The sequence below is a fragment of the Diadema setosum genome, chromosome 17 (assembly GCF_964275005.1).
Source record: "Diadema setosum chromosome 17, eeDiaSeto1, whole genome shotgun sequence".
NCBI classification, from domain to species: Eukaryota; Metazoa; Echinodermata; class Echinoidea; order Diadematoida; family Diadematidae; genus Diadema; species Diadema setosum.
The window spans coordinates 33,117,840-33,142,058 of record NC_092701.1 but is presented as its reverse complement, the minus strand read 5'-3'; the positions used below and the strand labels follow the sequence as shown (position 1 = coordinate 33,142,058).

Below are 24,219 nucleotides of genomic sequence, written 5' to 3'. Positions count from 1 at the left end.
TATGTTGGTTTAATAACAGCTGTCATAACGGAAGAATAAGATTACCATCGTCACTACACTAATGTCACTCACATCACCATAGGTATCACTAAATTTAGGGGCTATAATTGTCTTCAACACAATCATTTTCATTATTATGATGATGATAAGTGTGTTTGCGGGAACGTCACCAAAATGTTGCAATAATCTGTCCCTTCTCTTCTTCTCGATTTAAGCTACGTCGTGCGACTTTGAGACTGATCTTTGCTACTGGAGCCAGGACTTCGACGACGACTTCGACTGGGAGTGGTACGACCCGCCCCCTTACGAGGGCTTCATGGGACCCGAGAAGGACCACACGTCCGACTCTGCCAATGGTATGAGGGCGCTTTCCACGGATACATGGTCACGAGTTTGATATAGAATGTACTGATACCGCATCAGACGAGAAACACATCGTCAAACAAACATAGTATCAACAACAGCAGTATCAAACATAGTAAATATCTGGTGTAGGCTGTTATAAAGTATACGTCATGTAAAAGTTATATCGAAGAAGATTAGGTCTATCATTGTTAGAAATTTTACTTCTACATTTGATGGATTGTGAGAAAGAAGGAAAACTCAATTCAATTCACATTTGGCAGAAAAGGTCTACTATTAAAAGATGAGTTGCCCAAGAGCGATATGTTCATCTGCACTATTTGGGGAATTTCTAAACGTATGAGGATCGATGCTACTTTTCTTTTTAACAAGGCCACTACATCTACGTGGACGGTGCCGACACTCTCCTCAACACGCGAGCCCGCCTCCTTGGCCCCGTATTCAAGCTCGCAGCTCGCACCTGCAAATTCACCATGTGGTACAACATGTTCGGCGTCGAGTTCGGTGACCTCGAGATTTATATCAAGACTCTCGACGACGGGAAGGACCAGCGGCTGTTGAAGGTCAACGATCGGGTTTACGACTACAACAAGTGGCTGTTGGCAACGGTTGATGTACCACCCTGCAGTGCCAACTTTCAGGTCAGTGTACAGCCAGTGCATTTACGTTGTCGTACCCTTGATAGGAAATCATCGCAACTTCTGTCCAAACCAAGAATTGAATTACTTATAATATGAACATGAACATTCTTTATTCATTATCTTTAAGACTTATACTTGGCCTTACTCTGTTTAGCACCTCAGATTTTTTAGATCATGCTTGCGACAACAAAGGTGATCCTCAAGCGGTTATTTTTTTTTTTCCTCACATGGTCTGGAAATGCATTTGTTTTTCATTTGTCTTTCCCAGATGGTCATCGACGTCGAAGACCGACAGCAGATCCCGTCCGACAGCGGCTTCGCCGTGGACGATCTCAAGTTCGAGAACTGCGAGTATCCGCTGCCGGTGAGTGTGGGCGAGTGCGGAGTGGGCGAGTCGCAGTGCGCATCGGGAGAATGCTACGACACGAGTCGTCGGTGCGACTACACGGTGGACTGCTGCGACCTGACAGACGAGACACCTACGACATGTGGTACGTCATCATCCAAAACATCGATAGGAATTTATTACGTCACATGAAGTAGATGCCAACACTTAAATAAGGCTCTGTTGTGATCATGACATATTAAGTAATGAATAATAGCATGAATGGTTGAATATCTTAACTGTATATCTATTCTTTATGCTAGGGTTCTTTCCCCAAATGATGAATTAGATAACAAAAGATCACTTCTCTAAATTTAGCTTTTATGTTTATCGGACAACACATATGACGGCTGAAATAAACTTGGATGATTTTTATGTTTTTGTATCGGTCCAGCACTTATTTGAATATCACTTGAGGTCCATTTTCCGACTGATGAATGTTGACACATGCTTGTTATATATGTTTTCTCACAGCGGCCCTTGGCTACACAATGTGCGATTTCGAGACGGACCTGTGCGAGTGGACACAAATGACGAACGACGAGTTTGACTGGAGGCGGATATCCGGGGGTACCGGAAGTGACGGCACCGGTCCTGGTAACGACCACACCACGCGCTCAAACAGCGGTACGTCTTCCCTGACATTGTGCATGTGTATCTGTGTTTTGTTGAGATGGGAATTCAGATTTTAGTTTTTTTTTTATTGCGAGATAATTAGAAGTCACCTATGAGATATTAAAGAGCATACAATTCGAAGAGGAATTTAAAGTTTATTTGATGAAAATCGGTTTTGAATTAGCGGAGATCTGAGCTGAGATCTGAGAAAAACAAAGTAAAACTAATGATCCTAATAAAGATGGGCCTCACCTTTTGTTAAGACGTCTCTTTTTAGAGTCGTTTGCTCTTCCATATTTCATCAGAGGTTTTATACGAAGTTGGTCATTATCTCGCAAAAAATCTGGAAACATTAAGCCCCATCTCAACCGAAACTATACCATCCCTTTAACAGTTTAAGACACATTCAGGTAAATGCGAATAATACATGCAACACTGCTGACTGTATTGAATGAAATCAAACACCGTAATAGTGGAAATTGCTGTAGAAAAAGAAAATTATGTGAATGGGGTAGGGGAGGATCGGAGAGAGGCTTGATGGGAAGGAAAGATTTTATGTTGAGTATTGATTTGATCGTTCTCTCGAAACGATCCTTGTATCATTGGATTTTTAAATGTGTATTTGAATGATACGGAGCAGGTTCCCACTGGTTCGTTTTTCCGACATGTTTGTTAAATTGTAGATCAGCAGTTGCGATCTAAAAGATGCGGGGGTGATAGCCATTTCATAAGAATCTTAAATCTAAAAACCTTTAAAAAAATCTAATTTAGATTGGGTGTATATTCTGTTATTGGGTGTACAGTTTTCTTTGCTATTTCCATACTGAGTAAATGTGTGTTGTTTTATTATCGTTTGTGTTTCATTGTTTCATTTTGGGATGTGTGCTCTATTTATGTGTCAATTAAGTATGCCACTTGATTCATGAAGATTTTCCATTTTATGGAAAATAAGGAAATGATTTTTTCTTTTTGAAATGATGATTTCCATTCGGAGTAAATGATCTCTCTCCTTCTATGCGGATTATGTATCCTATTGTCACTCTATATACATTCCATGGTAGCTAAAATGTCTGAATGATGCCAAGTGAAAGGAAAATAGAAATAGATTCTTTTGAACATTATGAACTTATTCACTGCAGGTCACTACATCTACACGGAGGGTAGTGACGAACGAAGGAACGGCGACCGGGCCAAGCTTGAGAGCTTTCCAATCAAAGCTGCCCTTACTGGATGCTCGGTGAGTGTATAACACGTTTTAAACAGAGATAAGTGTGGCTGCTTTCTTCAAACAACCATTCATCCATTTAGCTCAGACCAAGACATCAGAAATCACATTCATCTTTCGTCACGAGTTCCGTTCCAGGATATATGCCATTATTTCCCCCATGGCTATTACTCACTGAATAATCGGCGTTTACTTTCCGTCTATGAAGGGTAATTCGTCAATCAGTTGCTATGATATATCGTAGCAATCTCATGGTCTGCTCATTGAGTAAATGTGTCCACTACCTGTATTATCTACTCCTGACTATACATGAAGAGAGACGATCGTTTTATCGAAGATGAAATCCACAAAAAAAAAAAAAAAACCCACTACGTTTACATTCCAGATGCGGTTCTACTACCACATGTACGGCCATGGAATAGGGGCCCTAAAAATCTACACCAGGACCGAGATCAACGGACCCATGACCCAGATCTGGTCCGAGGAACTGGACCAAGGAGATTATTGGCTCTATGACACAGTGGACCTCCGACTGTCTAGCGATTTCCAGGTGAGTTTATAGTAATAGTCCTTCTTATGAAGTGTACATGTATATCAGAATTGCCGGTTCCTTAGTTTGACCCTATTCCATTTTTTAGGCTTTCTGATGACTACTTGAATATGTTTTGATAAAATTAAGAAATCAGTCATAGCATGAACTTAGCAAGATACACGTAAACCACATACTTCATTTTCAGATACAATATGAAACATAAATTTGTAATTTTTAGACTATGACATTTTCCATACAAACATTTGTGTACAACCGTGTTGGATTCAAATAAAATCCAAATGCCCCTCTCCATGTTGATGCGTATAAACGTTAATACGTGGTTTTATGATATCTCCGCCGGGTTGCATTTTTGTTTTCAATTCTGAAACTCCTAGGTAATCATCGAAGGAACGATCGGTTACACTGTGAAGAGTGATATCGCCCTCGATGACATCAGCTTTACTCCGGGCTGCAAGCACGCCTCAAGTCTCCCGGTGATTCCCACACAGCCCGGTAAGGTCCTGTTGGTGGCTGTTTCGCTAGGCTAAAAACTTAACCCTCATTATATTAGTTGGAATCATGTAGATTTTAGTCGAGATAATAATGTATATTCGTCTAAAGGTGATGGGCTACCTCATTTGTATTCGTCAGGACTATAGCAATCTAGCGTAGTCAGAGTGTCGAACTTTTGGACTTTGATACCTTATGAACAACTTCGTATGAGTCTGGTGTCTTACGTGTCTTAACTAGTCGTTCATATTAGATATGACAAATCAACGAATCCGAAACTGAAACCTTTTTTCAATTGATTTTGTTTTTGTATCTGACGCCATTGTCACATCATTGTCACTGTCATAACAAAACAAAACAACAACAACAACAACAACAATTACAACAAAACACACACACACACACACGCACACACACATGCGACCGTGTCATTTTCAACGCTAAAATCACATTATTACATGATGTTTGTTGAATAAACGTGCAGTAATCATATCCAATTTTTCTATTACATGGAATTCAGTCTGTTAATTAAGTTGCGTTGCGTGTAAATAATTAAGCAGTTGGCTTTGATACCAATTTACATATGGATGAAGAGAGATACAGACTTGATATCAAATAGCAAAAGATCAAACGTCATGTTGAAATCGGCATATTGTGTTGATTCCTCACTAGCCACACCCCTGCCGAATCACTGCTTGAACCCAAACAAGTTTGGCTGCGGTGACGGCGTTACTTGTATCGACCCCGACCAGGTGTGTGACTTCAAGGTCCAGTGCCCAGACGGACTAGACGAAAGGAAATGCCGTGAGTATGCAGCACTCACCAATAAAACTGATGACTGCACGCTCTTTTCCTACCAAAATATGACCATTTAGCGCTAGGTTTCGCTCCTCGATGTTTACTGAGAAATTGTGGTTTGGGGAGATGTGGTTCTGTGGATAAGACCTTTGACTGTAAATCACGTTGTTCAATTGGTTCGAATCCCCTGGATGCATCGGTTGTACCTCTAGGCAAGGCACTTTATCCTCATTTGCCTAGTCTTTGGGAGGGGACTTAAGTTGTCTGGCTGCTATTATTTATAATGATTCTATGCTTCATTGGTGGTCACAGTAAAACAAAAATCAATTTAATCATTCCTACTTACCTGCTTACATTCTCTTCTTATGTCTTTCTTCCTTTCTGCTTCTTCTTCGTTCTTTTTGTAACTTCTCTTGAGAAAGTATTCAATTGGGAGGGATAGTCTTCTGACACGTAACAGAACTTTTAATGAATATACATTGGTTTTGATGATTTTAAAGAGCGGGAGAGGAAGAAAGGATGACGAATTGACGGCGAAACTGAAGAATGAGCATAAATGAGCACATGAATGCATCTGTGTAGCTCGAATACCATTCAGTAAGCACTGACGATATTAGGAGAGAGATATTTTGAAGTCTGTCTATTTCGTGTTTAATCACAATGATCCCTATTTGCTATATTAGAAAATCTGTGCTTTACCTTGTGCCCGAGACAATAATGTTTTGTGCATAATACCTCTGGTCGTGTCACAGTATGTGATGGGAGTTCTGTTACATAATCATCCGCGCATTATGCGTTTCTATATTAACCTATTCCTGTACAAAAACATCTTTTGGATGCTATCTTTCAACGTCGTGTTTGATGAACGTCAATTCTGTCTCCAGCCTCGACATGTGATTTTGAGACGGACATGTGTCGTCTGGTGGAGACGGAGGGAAACTCCTTTGATTGGGTGAGAGCAAATGGCGCCACCACTGAGGCGGTGAGAGAATTCGCGCCTGACGCCGACCACACGTTGGGCACTGAAAATGGTGAGGGAACCATAACTTGCCTGTAAGAAAAAAAAAAAAAAAAAGATAGCTGGCTATGTTTAATCGATAGCGTCACTGCCGCTTTAGCCATTATATGTGATCTTCTGTAATCAGATTAACAATGAGTAACAATGGTTCGACTAAATATTTTGATAACAGATAATATTTGTCAAGTTAATGGAGAAACTCTAGTTTCATCATATTCGACGCCGTGGAACGTTGCATCAAGGTCAAATGTCAAATGTAATGCCCATTTTAAATACCTCGAAGCATAGTGCGACTATGCAATTGCTCTTCATTCTAACAATAATTCCTTAAGAGGACTTTTGGCTGTTAAAGTAGAAAATTCAATGATCCTGCAGCAAACTGACTCTCAGTTGTCTTTATTAAGTGTTATTCTAGTGGAGGAATCACAAATTCTTCTATCCATACTTCGTATTGCATAAATCATCGACCAGTAATACGAATGTTTCATGGTGAAGACAAAATGAAACAGATACCGATAGCATTCATCATGTAATTTGAAAGAAAACTACCTCATATGACATTGCAGGATATTACATGTACGTCTCGCCGAGCGGCGGATCGGAGGAGGACGAGAAAGCCGAGGTGGTCGGTCCCACATTCAACCTGGCCTCCGAGAGCTGCATCGTCTCCTTCTACTTCCTCAAAGCCGGCCTCAACACCGGTGACCTTCAAGCCTCCCTAGTCGATGTCACTTCCGGTGATGAAGTTCTGCTTTACTTCCTGAGAAATCACCCCCTGGAGGAGTGGCAACAAGCGCTCGTGGGTGTGGGCCGACGTACCGGACCGTGGCAGGTATGGGATGGTGTTACAAATCTTTCCATTTCTCTCTCGATCAACTCAACTGTGGGTGTAAAACTACAGATTATGCATAATGACATGTAAAATTCGTTTGTGAAAGGTAGATAATACCGTCGTAAGGAGCAAAATGCAGTTTTATGTCTTGTCTGCATTGTCAGTAGTAAATTGTGAACAAATTTCTTACCTTGTCTACCTTCATCTCATAGTTCAAAATCACCAAGCAGAAGAACATTCTGTATGAAGGCATGGTGGCCGTCGATGACATCGAATATCAGAATTGCGCTCTACCCGCGGTCGTCGACCACTGCGACTCGACGGCGAGTCTAATCTGCGCCAACGGTGGCTGTGTCGATCAGTCGATGTACTGCGACCTGGCTGACGACTGCGGCGATCGGACGGACGAACCGATGTCGTGTGGTGAGACACTCGAGATGGAAAAATTGTGGTTGACTAATTCATGTATTTCGCTGGTTATGGGTTGGGCCCTAGAGTAAAGATAATGCCATGGCATGATCATTTCCTTCTATAGGGAAGTGATATGGCTAAGTTGGTAGCCCCTCAGAGAGTGCCTCCAGATCCCAGGGTACCGGGTTTGATTTCCAAGTCTAACTGAGCAATGTTAAAGCATTCTGTCCCCTCTGTAGTAAGAGGCAAAACTCTCTGTCCCTCTGATAGGACGTTTAATGGAGGTCCAGTGTGTGAGTTAGCCACGACTCACGCACGTTAACGATCCCACTTCATTCATTCATTATAAAAGAGCAGGCCGGGTGCTAACTGTAATCCAGTGGCCTCCTTGCATATACTGACCCACACAAAAGGGCGAATGATGCCGACATATCATGGTTAGCAATAGGTGACCAATAGTCAGCAAACATATCAACCAGGCACATTGTGCCATACGTTTAAATGAATAGTTTTCTTAAACCCATTATCGGCAAAGACAACTGCATCACTTTGAATCAGCAGCGAAGTTCTTAGAAAGCAGTTTTGGGAGGGTTAATACAGTTACTGCGCTGGTTCTCGTCACTCATTTGCTACGTCATTACATGTGTTAGTGATATTTCCCACTGTATAATTATAGACACCTGAAAAGAACAAACTACATGAGTAGGAGTAAGACTTAACCCTGGAGGTATAGACTTCCTGCATGCATCACAGGACGCAATGGTCTTCCAATCAAGCAATGCGTATACATTTCTGTTTCCCTAAGCAATATACTTTTCTCACAGGGATAAGCCTACTTCTATTACTTATCGTTAATCTCCCGACAGGACATGTATACTCCAATACCACCTCTCCTATAGCGTCACAACATTTTCCCGAGAGAAATAAAGTTTCACTTCATTTGGTTTTGCCAGCTCCCAACTATGATAATCATAGACATTATATTTTTCTCGGAAAAGATAACCTGGTCTATTTCATTTTCCACCAAAGCATCCGAGGGCTACAGACAATGCGATTTCGAGACGGACTTGTGCGACTGGTCCCAGACTCAGGCCACGGATGACCTGGACTGGACACGGCAGCAAGGCCCGGACACCAGCTACGACAAGGGGGTCAAGAGGGACCACACCACGGGGAACTATTCAGGTGGAACCTTGACTCTTCCCCCTCCTTTTTTGTCCAGAGTATTGGGTAGTTGAAGATCACCATAACAAAACAAGTATACTACCAAACAATTAAATGGACAGACAGAATTCTGAGATAAATATGATGTATTGATATAGATACAGCAGTCATGCATGGTGCATATGCAAGTAGTTATTTTGACGTTAAAAATTGATAATAATGATAATAATTGATAGATGGCGGGTATTACGATGATGACAGAAAAAATACAACCGTAGCATTATTGCAGCAATTATTTCCTCCATTACTGAGTTCACTTAGATGATTCTGCAAATTGTTTCCTTCATCGTAGAAAATTGTTGGATTGTTGACGAGTTTTATTTTGCCTCTTTTTGCCTTGCATCTGTTTTGTCCAAAGGGTACTACATGTATTTTGATGTGGCTCTGCAAATATTTGGACTCAAGGCTCACCTCGTCAGTCGTACCTTTGTGACGTCATCTCAACAGCAATGCAAGGTAAATTTATAGAGAAAAATAAACAAGTTTGAACGCACTTCAGTTCAATTATATTATACATAGATTGTAATCGTCAAATATAATGTGACTGTGATTTAATATGATTATGTAGTATTGATGTCAATATTTTATTCTTACACAGATGGCATTCTTCTACTTGTTATATGGTCTCAATATCGACGTGTTCCACGTGTACATCCGTCCTTACAAGGACAGCTCGCAGGGTGACAAACTGGTCTGGAAGAAGACTGCCGCCGACGGCGACTTTTGGCAAAGGGGACACGTTGTCCTTGACAACGGGGGAAGCCCCTTCCAGGTATGAAGATTACTAATAGCGCAACAAAAATGATGTAATTTCAGTAAGATTGTATTGCATAAATATAAACGACGGACTATGAGAAAAGGAAGAGAAAGAGAAAGAGATTTTACCATTTCTCCAAGATCTGTAGTTACCAATAGCTGGAAGTGAAAAATCTAATGACTGCTGCCAGATGCCAATGACAGCATTTGCAATCGATAACTGAAGAAAATATTAAATGCTAACTGGTTGCTTCCTAAATGTTGCCTTGGCGGAACAATTATAGCTGTGTAGGTTCGTCTATGGAACGCCACCAGATGCCTAGTTCGATTCATTAAGGTTGAAATCATTCATCTTTAAATTGTCTGTTTTCGTGCGCAGGTTGTATTTGAGAGCATTGTGGGAGATAGTTACGGTAATACAGCCATCGACGACATCACGTTTTCTCCTGGTTGCATTCCCTCGGATGGTAAGTTTAGGATTTAAAACGAGGAAAAGTAACTTTATGCTTCAGATTTGGTGATTGTTTAAGCATCAACTTATCTTTTTTATCATGTGTTGTAATGTTATTTCTATATTCAATTTCTGTAAAATATTTATATGTTTCTGTTGGAAATGGAAAAATAATTGAATGAATGAAATGAATGAAGGAATGAACATCAACCGGTGTCCGCTTTTGTCGAAGATAATTACATTGGATATAAAATTGAAATCTTGAAAAATAAAAATGAAATGCATCGTCTGTGTCTTTTTGTGTTTGAAGTGAGATAATCCGTTAAAGGCGACGTCGTTCTGAGGAAAATGGTTATTGTGTGAATGCAATGTTGTACATTTATGTTTGTTTTATTTCTCTGTCGGTTGCGATGTATGATAGAACAACTTCCTGCTGCTCCGGTGACCGTCGCACCAACCAGCATGCCAACCACGACCCGGGATCCACAGGGGGCGTGTAACAACGATCAGATATATTGCCCGGCCGAAAACAAGTACTGCACTACCCATCAAATCCAAATTCAATTTTAATTCAATTCAAATAAAAAAATTCAAATTTAAAATCAATCTCTCCTCTTTTGTAATTTGTGTTATTTTATTGACAGCTTCAAAATTGTAAGACGCTGCACGAATACAATTGACATTTACGAGCTTAAGCTTGATATTGAATTTTAATGGGAATTTTACTTGCTAAGGGAATTTTACTTGCTAAGGGAATTTTACTTGCTAAGTTAAAGTTTTAATGATCAGGATGTTTAAGATATCAATTGTTTTTGTTTTCCTCTAACCAGATGCTTACGGAAGAATCTGATGTGTGACTTTAAAGTTGACTGTTCAGATGGATCAGACGAGGCCGGCTGTGGTGAGATTCTTCAGTGTATATTTGAGAAAAAGAAGGAGAGAAAAGAAATAAATCGTCTTCCAGGAGCGATCTCCGTCTTATTAATTGTGTACGATATCTACACAATAATTTCATGTTCTAAGACAAACGTAAGATAAGCGCCGGGAGTCGCTGGTAACACAGTCGGTATGTGGTATTACCAACACTGTATACTGCACGTCATGATCTTACAAAGCCGATTTTTGAGAAGTGGAACGGAAATTACACTTTCTGTTTTGCCCAATTCGCTTGTTGAGAGTAAGATAACATCATAACAGTCTCCTCAGGATTTATCTGTCTATTTGTGTATGTAAGAATTAAGGTGTCTTTCTTTGCATTACAAATAAATTGAAATTAAAAACTGAAAGTCGCCATCTTTTACAGTGGTGTCCGGTTCGGCAGAAATAAACCTGCACAATGGAATATCATTATAGTATTCATTGTCACTGAACATAATCTAGTATGAAGCATTTGCAAGCATGCAAGTGTTAAATGAGATCATTCTCATCATCTTTTAAACTTGCTGGCGTAGTATGTGTAGAACAAAAAAGTTTGTTCATGATAAATACTCATATTAGCTGTAACAACTGCATAAATGAATACAAATGAAGCATCATCTCATTAAGGCAATTTTCGTTTTGAATCATTTCAGTCAAGGACATGTGCGATTTCGAGACGGACCTCTGCGGATGGCGAATCTACGACCCGTTGAGAGCTGCAGACGACCATCAAGTCTTCATGTTTAGGAGGGTCAATGGGTCGGGTGTGTCTGATTCGCCCTACGACGAGTATCGGCCAGCTGTGGACCACACCCTTGGTACTGAAGCAGGTAAAATATCTGTCTGTCTTCTCTTTCTTTCCCTTTCTCTGCCTTCTCTTCCATCTTTCCGTTTTGTGTTTATTTTTTCGGCCTCCTCCACGTCCTCCCCGTCATCATGTTTCTCCTCCTACTTGAATCTCTTCTTCTTTTTTTCGTTCCTTCATTGTGTGTCTATTATGTCCTTCTGTCCTATTTTCGCCTTCTCCGATGATTTCTCGTCTCCTCTGTCTGTGATCTGTCTGTCCGTCCTTCTCTCTCTTTTTGAATATATGTATATGTACAATTATATATATATATATATATATATATATATATATGTATATATATATATATATATATATATATCTTCTTCCTCTGCTTTGTTACTGTTCAAAACCCATATATATATATATATATATATATATATATATACACACATATATATGCTTATGTCTTTGTCTCTCTCATAGAAGTCACAAGAATATCGAATGTGCTCTTGAAAACTTTTCTGACATGACGAACCGCATGATTTCGTCACACCATGAAAAATCGATTGTTTAACCGAGCAAGGCAAGTAAGTGTCTTGTTGTAATTTGAGGTCCTGAACAAGGAAAAAATAAATTCAGACGGAGTCTTTCGTGATAACTGCAATTACAAAGAAAAACAAAACAAAACAACCCAATGTCTGGTCACTTTCCTGGGGATCCTCCAGGGTTCTACCTAACGGCGGACAATTCACCTGGGTATGCCCTGGACGAAACCCGCATCTACACAAGTTTCATCCGCCAAACGGGTTCGGCATGCGAGCTGGAATTCTGGTACCACATGTTCAGCAACGATGTCGACACGTTGACTGTATACCTCGAGTTCAACGGTGTCCGGAAAGACTTGTGGGGGAAGACGGGAGGGAAGCTGGACAGATGGAGACGACAAGTGGTCTTCATTGGTACCGGAACTGACTTTAGGGTACAGATTTCAGCATTCTTTTTTTTTTTCCCGAAAAGTTGATGAAGCATAATATGGATTTGACTTATTTCAGTCATGTGTGTTGAAACGGATGATTAAATAAAGATTATCTGCAGTTGTTTGGCATAATGTAGATTCCCACTAGACTGGCGAATTGTTAAATTTGATTTAAAAACTTTAACCTAACGCTTTTTCAGTCTATATGATTATAATCGTAATAACTTTTTCTATCTGAAATATTCACTCCTTCCTAAGCTGTCGATTTTTCATTGTGTCTGCAAGGGAACTTAAGAATTTGTGAAAATCTTATCTGTCTCGTTCTCCAATGAGATACGGTTATAAGTCCTGGATGTCTTCTGTAACTATTTTCTCCACATTGTTGTGGTCTCTCGCTGTTTCAGTGTGTGTCCGTGTATGTGCGTCTGTTTTGACTTAAAATCTAACAATTCAAAAAACAACAACAAAATATACGTCATCAAATGTACGAAACCTACATTGATGGGGATATGACAGAATTAAGCCTGATGTTAACTGTTTGGACGCTGTTTGCGTCCATAGCTTCATGAGATATGTGTATCTTCCCACAAATGCTCTGTAGGCTGTGATCCAGGCTAGACGGGGCGCATCTTACCGTGGGGACATTAGCTTGGATGACATTTCCTTCAATTCATGCGCGCCGCCAGGTGAGTTGAAAACCACCATCTGCGAGCTCTTTCGCTTTTCACTGAGTTTACGTCTGTAAAAATAGTAATGATAATGATAAACCCAGCAACAAACGAATATTATGATATTAGGATATCTTGTGCCATATCAAACGAAAACGGTACATATACCTAATTGTAGGTGTGCAATAGAGAACAGTGCAGGAAGTAGTCTCAGTCTTAGATCTCGAGATGTAATCATTGACCATCCTGGCTGACATTCATAACAGCAAGGCAGAGGTTTCCCGACCACAGATAATGTGAATGTGAAATCCATTAATGTGTCTACTAAAACTGTTTATTGTAAGGGAGTATGAGACGTCAAGAATAAAGTGAAATTAAAAGTAATCCAGTGCAGAAAACAAACACGAGGACTTGCCTACCAGAATTGAAATATGCCTTTATACTTTCGAAAAAGAGTTTTTGATTGTGAAAATGGTGAAGACAATATCCACTGCGAGACATAAATGCGGTAAAGTGTTGTAACTAATATCTTCTTGTGAAAACCCTATCTGCTGGTGAAAAAAAAAGTGTACCATGTGTTGCAATTAATTCACATGCTTGAAGTTTATGATTGCGTTATCACACATTTTCAGCTGTCCAAGTTACGATGAATTTCTGTTTACATTAAGAAAGATACGATTTAGGAAATAATAGTTGGATAACGTTTTTATCTTCTTTATTCTTCTTGTTTTCTTCGACAACCTCGTTCTCGAATCGCTTTAAAGTCATTACGGGAGAGCCGTGTAGTAGCGACCAGTTCACTTGTAGCAACACCTACTGTATCGACGCCGCGCGTGTATGCGACTTCGGCGACGACTGCGGTGATAACTCCGACGAAGCGAACTGTGGTGGGTGTTGCAAGCAAAAGTTGCTTGAAATCCTTTGTTCATACCACAATTCGAGGGCGATTGTACATAGATTCTCTTAAAAAAAGAACAAGCAAAGTATGGACGGGAATGATAACTGTTACGAGTTATTTCTTAATCTATGCCGGCCTTGTACTCACCAAGGAAGAAATGCGGTTGATCTTGGTTAACACTGTATTGCTTGCTTGATGGGCATTGTGAAAATGTGACATCGTGTATTGGTCTCAGAAGATTCTATGCGTGAATAAACGAAACAAATTACAAAAGTGTTATTGCGCATTGGTGAGCAAAATTGATATGTACGTAGTAGGCTTCAGAACAATTCTATGAAACATTTGATTCGCTAGATCTCCACAGGGTGAGCAGCTCCGTTCAAAACTTTGCATCTTAGTAAAATTTACCGAAATCAAAACTAAACGCACATTTGTAGCTACGATTTGGATGATTTTTCAGTTGTTTCATTTTGTCAAACCTAGTCAAATATAACTCATCTGATAATGCGTTTATTGTCTCATGTTAATCCTTACGCACGTTATGCTTTTAGATAACTACCCTGGTCGCTGCAATTTTGAACTCGATATCTGCGAGTATCATCAGGATTCTACGGACGATTTTGATTGGACGCTTCGATCGCACGCCACGCCCATCACGGGGACGGGACCTTACAGCGACCACACCCTCCGCTCCAACGAGGGTGGGTGGATTTATATCATGAGCCCCGTCTGATTCCGCTTTATCTAATCTGTTTGATTCATGGCAGACATAAGATTTCTTGTTCATAGAATATCGGAATATGTTGCATCGCTGCTGTTATCAATGTGACGTCTCGATATCGGCATTGCGTAAATATCAATAGAAAAAGAAGACGGATCTAGACTTTTTTTTTTCAGTAGTTTGAAAACCCAGACAAGTTTTAAATTCCCTAGTAATTGAGTGATGCCGTAAATGTCCTTACAGAATGAAAACAAACAAACAAAGTAATTAAGCAGTACCTGATAAATGGGATCAATGTTTGGCCAGAAGATTTATAATCCACAAAATCGTCAGCATCCATCTCGATAAATGTATATATATATATATATATATATATATGGCCAAGAAGTAAAGCAGTAGGTGAGCAAGAATAATGAAGAATGAGGAAAGTTATGACAGTTTAATCATGCCTCTTATTGCAACAGGTGGCTACATCTACACTGAGGTCGGGTACCCGCGGGCTCCGGGCGCCGTTGCTCGCTTCATTTCGCCTGCCATGAAGGGAATCAGTCAGGGGTGCCAGGTACTCTTTAGAAAAGGAATGATATGCTGGTTACAATGAATGATTGATAACGTAATGTCAGATAACAGTGTCAGAAAAACAGTCACAGTTAGAGAATGTATGATTCGAACTGCCTTACCCTGCTTTTTTTCTGCGGATTCTCCCACAGTAATATTTCCTCTATACGCACTAAAAGCCCTTCCACTCGAAAAGGGGCTGCATGACTGGTCAATCGCATTTTGATTGAGTTGAAATAATTATTTCCTATCTTGAAATTACGTGTGTTGAAATAAGGACCATTTCAGTCATTCACTGGAGGTTTGTGCGAGTGAATAACATTACAAAGAGTAATGAACCTAAGCGATGCATAAATTCAAAGCAGTTAGTCACACCAAACACATCAGAGCGTCCCAATTTTCAAAGCTTGAAGCAGATCTTCTTTATTGTATGTATTCATCAACTGCACATAAAAGTGAAGTGAAAGTTTGTTTTTGAATGAATTTTCTAATCTTTCTCCTTCTCCGAATTCTTCGACAATCTGCTGTTAATCCTTAGTTCCGCATGTGGTACTTCATGGACGGGATGGACATCGGGACGCTGAACATCTACCAGCGGACGTCGTACACGGCCTCCCCGTCGGAAGGACTGCAGCTCCTCGACACCATCGTATCCGAGCAGGGTCCTTCCTGGCAGCTCCGCGAGATCGCCACCAGAGAATCCGACCAGGACTTCGAGGTAGGACCGTACCCTTTTCAGAGGCTTCGGATTTGAACTCAATTTTTCAATTTGGTGAAATTCTTATGTCGAGTTGTTTTTATTACAACTGATTGACAAATTGCCCCACATTGACGTATGCAAGCACTTCGTTGATCAGTGTTTTAATAGCCATGATAAAAGAAAAAAAAAAACATGATCATACATACTCGAGCAGGATTTGAAGCTCAGTTGTTTAGAGGGTAAGACGCCTGATCGATGATCAGGAGGTCGTAGCTTCGAATCCTTTTCGAGTGTGTATGCCCATGATTTCTGTTTCATGGCTACTACTTAAACTCTGATTACTTCATTGCTTATTTACGTCAATGTGTGGCAAATTATTAATCAGTTGCAATAAGAATTCAATTGTAATTAAGGATAGGAGGAGGGAGGGATAGTCAGAAACGAATAAGACGTATCTAGATTTAATATGGTAGCATATCTTGCTACATGCATGAGTGTATATCTATATACATGTTTTCCTTTTTTCAGTTTGTCTATTCATATTCAAGTATCCATCTATTTGTCAAGTTAATATCTCTATTCATGTATTCATTTTTCACATTGATCGACCAAAATCAATCCTCTGGACTCATCTCCTCATTTATGTGCTTACTAATCATTCCGCCCATGCAGTCAGTCATTCATTTAGTCCTATATCTATCTACTTGTTCCATCAAGATCGTCCTCGAGGCCATCAACGGAGACGGACGCAAGTCGGAGATCGCTCTCGACGATCTCTCCTTCACCATCGCCTGCGTGCCGGGAGGCAGCGTGCCCGGCGCACCGGACCGCACCAACTACACCCAAGAGATGTGTTACGACGGCGTGCAGCTCAAGTGCGCCACGACCTCGGAGTGCTACCCGGCGACCAGACACTGCGACTTCATTCAGGACTGCAGCGACGGGTCCGACGAAAGTGTCTGTGGTAAGTGTGATTCGCAGCCAGCAGAGTATTCGATGAAAATGGATAATGACAACGATGATAACGCTAATTTTAATGATAATGATAATTATGATATGGATTATGATAATGGTGATGATGATGATGATGATAATAATGATAATAATAATAATAATAGTAATAATGATAATAATAATAATAATGATAATAATAATAATAATAATAATAATAATAATTTAATAGTAATAGTAATAATGATATTCGATACAAATGATAATAACAATATTAATGATAACAATCATAATAATGACAATAATAAAAGTAATAAATGATGGTAATATAATCATAATCATAATAGTAATAATAATAAAAGAAGAAGAACAGATAGATTGTAATGCACATAGTCATTCTTATTATCATTATCATGCTTATTATACAGAACTGTTATTTTCATCCTTACTAAAGAAGTGCTAAGCTGGTAATGTTAAGTATATTTTCACTGCTTACATCCAAAACTAACGTTTAACAAATAGTGTGTGCTTCTCACAACTTTCCAAAATATGTTATAAAGCATTACATCTTACCTAGTTTGTTTTCTAATCCAGGTACATCTTGTACGTTTGAGGACGGTACGTGTGGCTGGTCGAACTCTGAAAAGGACAGTCTTGACTGGACCAAGGGTAACGGAGACCAAACTGAGAATCTCAACACTGGACCATCTTCGGACCACACCCTTGGAACCGACCTCGGTGGGTCTCAGCGAGTTTAACCAAATCCAGCTCCTTCACATATCGATTTGTATAGCGTTTGACATCGGCAATTTTGTTACTCTTCCCATGTATTAACATTATGAATGAAACAACAGTGACAATGATGAAATTTCAGTTCATTCACCGTAAGTGCAAGGATATTGCAATTTAAGCTACTGGGTAGGCATCATATTATTGAGATGAATGGGAATGAGCTCGCTGTTTTAGAACGGGAAATGGTAAGCACCGGCATAATCAGCACTATCATAGTAATATACTAGTGGTATTGAAATCTTCTAAATGATATGCTCTCAAGGCGTCTTTGCCAAACGTCATTTCACTTAATGTATTCGTTGTCTTGATATAAGATCAATACTAGACGAATCTAACATTATTTCATTATTTCCTAATCATGAAAGTTGATCTGCATATTGTATTTTGAATACCACATTATCAAAGGTAAACGTATGGACTTCAGTAGCATTATCGTAGAAGGTGTTACTGTAAGTGTATGAGATATTCGGAATGGTTGAGATGATTTGACATTGGTTTACAGTTTGTAGTATGTTTGGCGTCTTTGAACTGACAAAGTATTTTACATATTACGTCAGTGATGTAGAAAGAAAGGCCTCCTTGATCTTGACACCTGTTGAATGGCGTGTTTTAAACCAACCAATCATAGGTTACTACATGTACATCGACACCAGTGTGCTGGACCCCTCAACGATTGGCTCCGATATGAAGCAGAGGGCTCACATGCAGACCCTGGTCTACAGCCACTCCTCGGCAATGTGCACCATCTCCCTCTGGTATCACATGAAAGGGAGCACGATTGGCACTCTGTCCGTCTACCTGAAGAGCAGCAGTGGACAGGTACCGGTCTGCCAGCCATGCATTTTCTTTTTGGGTTACCTCGCGGTGTCTTCATTTTTGAGCCATCGTGCTCTGCCTCCTGCACAATATTTCCAACTATACTCCTGTAAAGAGATTCCTTTAATGCTCAAGGAACTGCAGACAATCATCTAATGAGCTAGATACTAAGAGAGAAACCTTTTCATTGTACAGTAAGCTATATACGAGACAGAAATTCGTCCATGAGTGATGAGCGAAACACTAGAGCATTTCTTGCCAGCTTGCGATGCGCCGTGCACTGTGAAATGTGTGTCAGTCGATTTGCAAGCTAATACAGGGAACGTCATTCCACGTGTATGCCACGAGATAAGGATTCATTCAACAATGCCCAACGAGCAATCTAATGAAGAGATATAAAATTAAAGTACTAACTAAAAATAACTTATTCGTTTAATATTGAAGACGTTATATAAAATCTGACAATGTGCTAAATTTTATGGAAATGACAAATCAATTGATGCCCAGGCCACTTTAAACAGTAAAGCTCACTTATTATACAAGTCGCGACAAAGTAATTCACTCAATGATAAATACTGTATCTTGGGGTTTTTCTTCCAAAAGTGCTACTGATCGAATTGACAGAGACATCCGTACAGCCTAATGTAGAGAGATATTCAAGGTACTGGTGACGGAGGAATATCAATATTCATGTATTTCTGGGACAAGCAATTTGCTGGACGTGCGAGCCGGCTTTAAAAAAAAAAAAATCAGTAACATACTAGAAAGTGTGAAAAAAACAAAATTCAACATGGCAGATATTCCTGTGATCTCTCAGGCTGACGAGCTGTGGAGCTTGTCCGGTGACCAGGGCGACGCCTGGCAGAACACAGGCGACATCATGATCGGGCACCAGGACAGCTTCGTGATCGTCATCGAGGCCGTGCGGGGAGTCACTGTCACGGGAGATATCGCAATAGACGACATCGTTCTCTCCGGCTGTCAGGATAGTGAGTTGTCCTAAAGTCGCGCAGATATCAAACTGTACATAGCATCTTAAATACCAAGACAAATTTATGGGTCGTGCTGCACCAGGTGACTATAAAGGCTTACACACTGACAGTTATCAACCAGTGTGCTTCGAAGACTATGAAGAAATCAAATCATAAACTATTTCAACGTCAAGCTGTATGCAGAACTTATGGATTCAGGGGGAATTTTATGAAGTGTTTTGTGAGATATTTCTTTTCTTACAAACTGTTATTATGTCCGGCAAATTTGTTGGACAAAACGCTTCATGAAAAGCCCCACTGAAAGTTACCTTGCATACAGCATGGAGGTGTCACACACCTCCTCTGATACAGTATCTGTATAGAGGTTTGTCTTCCTAAACACCCCAATGCGATTCAGCAGAACTACAGCATAGACGAATTCATACCCCGATCGCAGGATGTTGTCCAAGACCAGTTTGCTTTATTTGGGCCCCATCACAAATGAAAAAAAAATGAATTTGAAATGAACATGAAGAAAATAACTCAGAAGAAAGAAATGGGATAACTCACAATACCTCTAACAGCCTGAACTTGTGCTATACCTACCCTGTTGAGTCACTCCCCTTACAGGGTTGACAGGAAGTCCATGCCCGCTTTGTATGCCAGACAGTTCCAAGAGGTTGGAAATCGGTGCTTAGCAATTTTCAGAGAAGTATTTTTTCATCTTTTACCACACAACTACATGACTGTGACTAATAATCATTGATCATTGCCAGATGATTACGGAACCTAAGTAGATGTTTGGACTGGTTTAGATATGGACGGTTTTACAGACATTCTTAAAATAACTGTTCTATATGTCTCTCCTTCTCCCTGCCTGACTCAGCGGACACGCCCAGATCATGTCTACCCAGTGAATTCACCTGTTTGTCTGACAACACCTGTCTCGACATGCAGTACGTCTGCAACTTCCAACCCGACTGCCAGGACGGCAGCGACGAGTCTGATTGTCGTACGTCTCACCACCAATAAAACTATTCAGATTTCCCTTTGTTTTCCCTTGTTTTCGCGTCTTGCACTGGTTTCTGTTTGAGTTTGTTGTTTGTTTTTTCGCTTTGTCTTCCCAATCTTATGATCTGAGAGAAACGTATACGACAGACAAGTATAGATCATCAATCTTAAAAGCGCGAACATCACATTGTGTGGTGGACATCTTCATCATATTATACATTATAATTTCTCATTATTAGGTTATTATGATCATCGACAATTCATCATTACCAAGATTATTCAAGGTCAAAGATCACGTCGAGGCGTCTAGTTTTTGCTCGGTCGGTACTGATTTAAAAGAATATGAACACCCACAAGAAAGCAACTTTGAATTGAAGTAGGAATGAAAGAACCTTTCCAAGAGGTTGCTACAGTGGACATGGATTATACAGTGATAATCAACAGTACTATTGCACCTATTCAAATTCTCAAATACTTCAAAATGTGTCCTACGGTTTGTTTATCATAGGATATTGTGTTTTTTTTCAGATCTACAAGTTAGTGACTGACTGCAGTGTCACCAGTACTGATAACACACAATGAATTTAGGTTTTGTATTCTGCAGTATGTAATGCATAGTGCTAGATGGTTGCACAACACATTTCATGGCACCCAAGCAGAGAGTGTGTGTGTGGTTTTTTTTTATTCAGACAAAAGAGAAAAACCCTGATAATTTCACCCGATTCCCGTGTTTTCTCATCGCAGCCTATCACGCCTATGACTGCACATTCGATGGCGATCTGACGGAGTCGTGTGGATGGACGCAGATGACCAACGACGAGTTCGACTGGACCGTCGGGACGTCAACGATCACGGGACCGTCCAACGATCACAATGGCCAGAATGGTACGAGTTTCTTTCTACAGTCTTTGTTCCAGACCCGAGCACTTTAATCTCGGTGATCTCAGCGTTGGGCAGTCAATCAATAAATCATTCGATTACAAAATCACATCGATCCAAAATAAGCAACAAAAAAAAAGTTAAGGAATGTTAAGGAAATTGGATTTATTTTTTAATTTCCACATTGAGTAAAAATCTCAACAGCAATTTCCTAAAGTACCAAAAGACATGAATTATCAATCAAATAGTGAAATATTCATTTGATATTACGACTATACATGAAACATATGCACTATATGCCTGCATTCGCCTCCATAACTTCTCGTCAGGTCAGTACGCGTACGTGAGCGCGAAAGAGCAGTCGGACGGTTATTCGGCACGGATGGCGACGGGGGCCTTCCCGGCCGGCGATGGCCAGTGCCAGGTTCGCTTCTGGTACTTCCTGAAAGAACCAGCCCACGGAGTTCTGAGGGTAAGTGTCACTTTGGGGAATACGTAACTCTGAAATAAAAAAATAAAAAAACCCCTGTGCGATGAAGCAGTTAGGCGAGCTAAGTGGGGAACAACATCGTTAGAACCGATCATTATCATTTTCTCCATATGTCACCTTACCACTGCCATGAATTGGTTGCCAAAACAGGCAAACAATTGCAGGCAAACGCTGATTAATACTTCTTTTTTCAATAGAAATTATCACAGAAATAGACAAACATAATTCACACAACGTTTCATTGATGGATTTATTTGAAAACCCAGCTAAAAACTACACCAACTTCTCCTCCTGACATCTTCTCGTTAGGGTTTCAACATTTTGAAACACTGGAGCAACTTAAATGAGTTTTAGAACTGATTCTGTGAATTAAAAGAAAATATTCCAAGGTATTGAAACAGAAAGAAACTGCGCTACGGTATCAAGGTTTATGGTGTTAAGAATTATGTACATATTACATTATGAAATTACTACAATATATTCATGGACTATGAACGAATGTCTTTCTTTGATCCATCACCATCGCCGTCACCACATGATTATGTGCATCGTAGTGAGTGCATTCATATATTTGGGCAATGACGATTGTGTAAATCGTGCATCGTCACTGACAAAAGAACCGTTTCCCTCATTTCGGTCATATTTGGCTGAGGGGCTTTTTTTTCAGACTCAACTGTCTTTGAATAAACACCTGTCATGCCAGTGATGGAGAGCAACAAATCTCAAAACGGGACATTTTTTTTTGTTGTCACAAAGTTGCTAATTACTGAAGTGGACACTAGTGGATATTTATTTAATGTTGTCTAATGGTAAAACATGCATACATGTCGTCTGCGACCCATGTTTACTCTGAAACAACGTGTGAAAATGGAACATTAGATTAGAAAACCACATTCAACCTGCCGAAATATTTTCTCTTTCTTGTACGTGCATTTCGCAAATGAAATTGCTTATCTATAAGAGCGATGGTTCTCCGGTGTGCAGAAAGTTATCATCTTCTGCACATGTAGTTTTCACATTTCTCAATGCGCCGCCTTGTCTTTATCCAGGCTGGCTGTCGGCGGTGATGATGAGATCAAAACAGGAAAGCATGTTTAAAATGTTCATCGTGACGCTTTTGACAGAAACAGGTGAATGAATTGATTTAACGATTGATGAATTTCCATGTGTAGGCCCTAGTAGGTCCATGCATCTTCGCTGTAAGTATGCGAACAAAGATTAGAACGTCTGTCGGCCTTTCACAACTCTTCTATTGTCTGATGAATGTTCTCTACCCGGTCTTACAGGTCTACTCTCAGTCTACGGACGAAGACGGGGCCATGTTTCTGCTGTGGTCGAAGATTGGAGGTACGGACAACGAGTGGCGGTACGCCACCATCTACACCTCTTCCAATAACGCACACAAAATCGTTTTCGAGGGACTGATCACGAACGAATTCCAGGGCGACATCGCCATCGACGACGTCTCCTTCACGTCGGGTTGTAGTAAGTACCAAATGAAAGTGCGTGTAGTCGAAGTAAAGCTCAAGTTATTATGCAATGGTTCAACATCATTGACTGCCATTATGAATGCATTACTTTACATAAATTTACTTCAGGTTTCTGAAATCTGATTATAAAGTGTTAGGACCCGCAAACGCGTTACGTAGGCGAAAGATTCATTTTAGACATATATTAGTTACGGCTGTGGTCGCGGAAGCAATAGTTCAACAAAGATGCATATATGGTGTATGGCATCATAATATTGCGGTTTTGATTTTGTTTTTACTTGAAGCCAAGTCACTTCTCGCCTAATGGTCGGAGATAAATATTGGCTAAGTAAAATGTTATACTCGTAAATCTTTGCAATAAATGAAATACATTATTTACTATAAGATTTTAAAGTACCTTTGAAAGTACATTGTACTTTTTATAGGTCTGTTCTCAAGGCTAGGATTGTATGACGTCTACAGTAATAGGGCTACTACCCGAGAAATTAAGACGAAGGTATCTAATCATATAGCAGTAATCGCATCTTTTTTTTCTCATTTTTTCCTGCCAGATGGTCCCACGGTGACCTTTCCGCCTGTCGAAGTATGTCCGGTGGGGTCGCACTACTGCCAGTCTCGGTACGGGGTGTGCATCCACGACAGCTGGGTGTGCGACGGCATGGCGGACTGCGACGACGGGTCGGACGAGTTTGCCTGCGGTGAGTTGTAGCCTTGTAGGCCTATAAGCCTTGAGCCCAACCGAGGACGTTTTGTATTATGTTATTCTGTGTTAATACCACCGCATAATGAAGTATAAACTTACCTCTCTTCCTACCCCCCACCCCGTCTCTAT

General features: G+C 40.2%; 1 protein-coding gene across 1 annotated transcript in view; it reads left to right on the top strand.

The window, feature by feature from the left end:
* LOC140240621 (MAM and LDL-receptor class A domain-containing protein 2-like) overlaps positions 1-24,219 on the top strand; it is a 35,621-nt gene that overhangs the window by 8,460 nt on the left and 2,942 nt on the right. The window contains exons 4-35 of the mRNA XM_072320375.1: positions 736-1,004; positions 1,273-1,495; positions 1,864-2,016; positions 3,144-3,241; positions 3,615-3,779; positions 4,157-4,274; positions 4,944-5,075; positions 5,954-6,100; positions 6,654-6,919; positions 7,132-7,342; positions 8,360-8,515; positions 8,913-9,010; positions 9,153-9,326; positions 9,690-9,777; positions 10,183-10,294; positions 10,592-10,662; positions 11,333-11,509; positions 12,192-12,445; positions 13,044-13,128; positions 13,875-13,997; positions 14,560-14,709; positions 15,194-15,291; positions 15,826-16,005; positions 16,705-16,951; positions 17,533-17,676; positions 18,359-18,549; positions 19,364-19,535; positions 20,404-20,529; positions 21,273-21,413; positions 21,737-21,879; positions 23,184-23,382; positions 23,939-24,085. Coding sequence (XP_072176476.1) covers positions 736-1,004; positions 1,273-1,495; positions 1,864-2,016; positions 3,144-3,241; positions 3,615-3,779; positions 4,157-4,274; positions 4,944-5,075; positions 5,954-6,100; positions 6,654-6,919; positions 7,132-7,342; positions 8,360-8,515; positions 8,913-9,010; positions 9,153-9,326; positions 9,690-9,777; positions 10,183-10,294; positions 10,592-10,662; positions 11,333-11,509; positions 12,192-12,445; positions 13,044-13,128; positions 13,875-13,997; positions 14,560-14,709; positions 15,194-15,291; positions 15,826-16,005; positions 16,705-16,951; positions 17,533-17,676; positions 18,359-18,549; positions 19,364-19,535; positions 20,404-20,529; positions 21,273-21,413; positions 21,737-21,879; positions 23,184-23,382; positions 23,939-24,085 — 5,058 coding nt within the window. The remainder of the gene's footprint in view (positions 1-735; positions 1,005-1,272; positions 1,496-1,863; positions 2,017-3,143; positions 3,242-3,614; positions 3,780-4,156; positions 4,275-4,943; positions 5,076-5,953; positions 6,101-6,653; positions 6,920-7,131; positions 7,343-8,359; positions 8,516-8,912; positions 9,011-9,152; positions 9,327-9,689; positions 9,778-10,182; positions 10,295-10,591; positions 10,663-11,332; positions 11,510-12,191; positions 12,446-13,043; positions 13,129-13,874; positions 13,998-14,559; positions 14,710-15,193; positions 15,292-15,825; positions 16,006-16,704; positions 16,952-17,532; positions 17,677-18,358; positions 18,550-19,363; positions 19,536-20,403; positions 20,530-21,272; positions 21,414-21,736; positions 21,880-23,183; positions 23,383-23,938; positions 24,086-24,219) is intronic.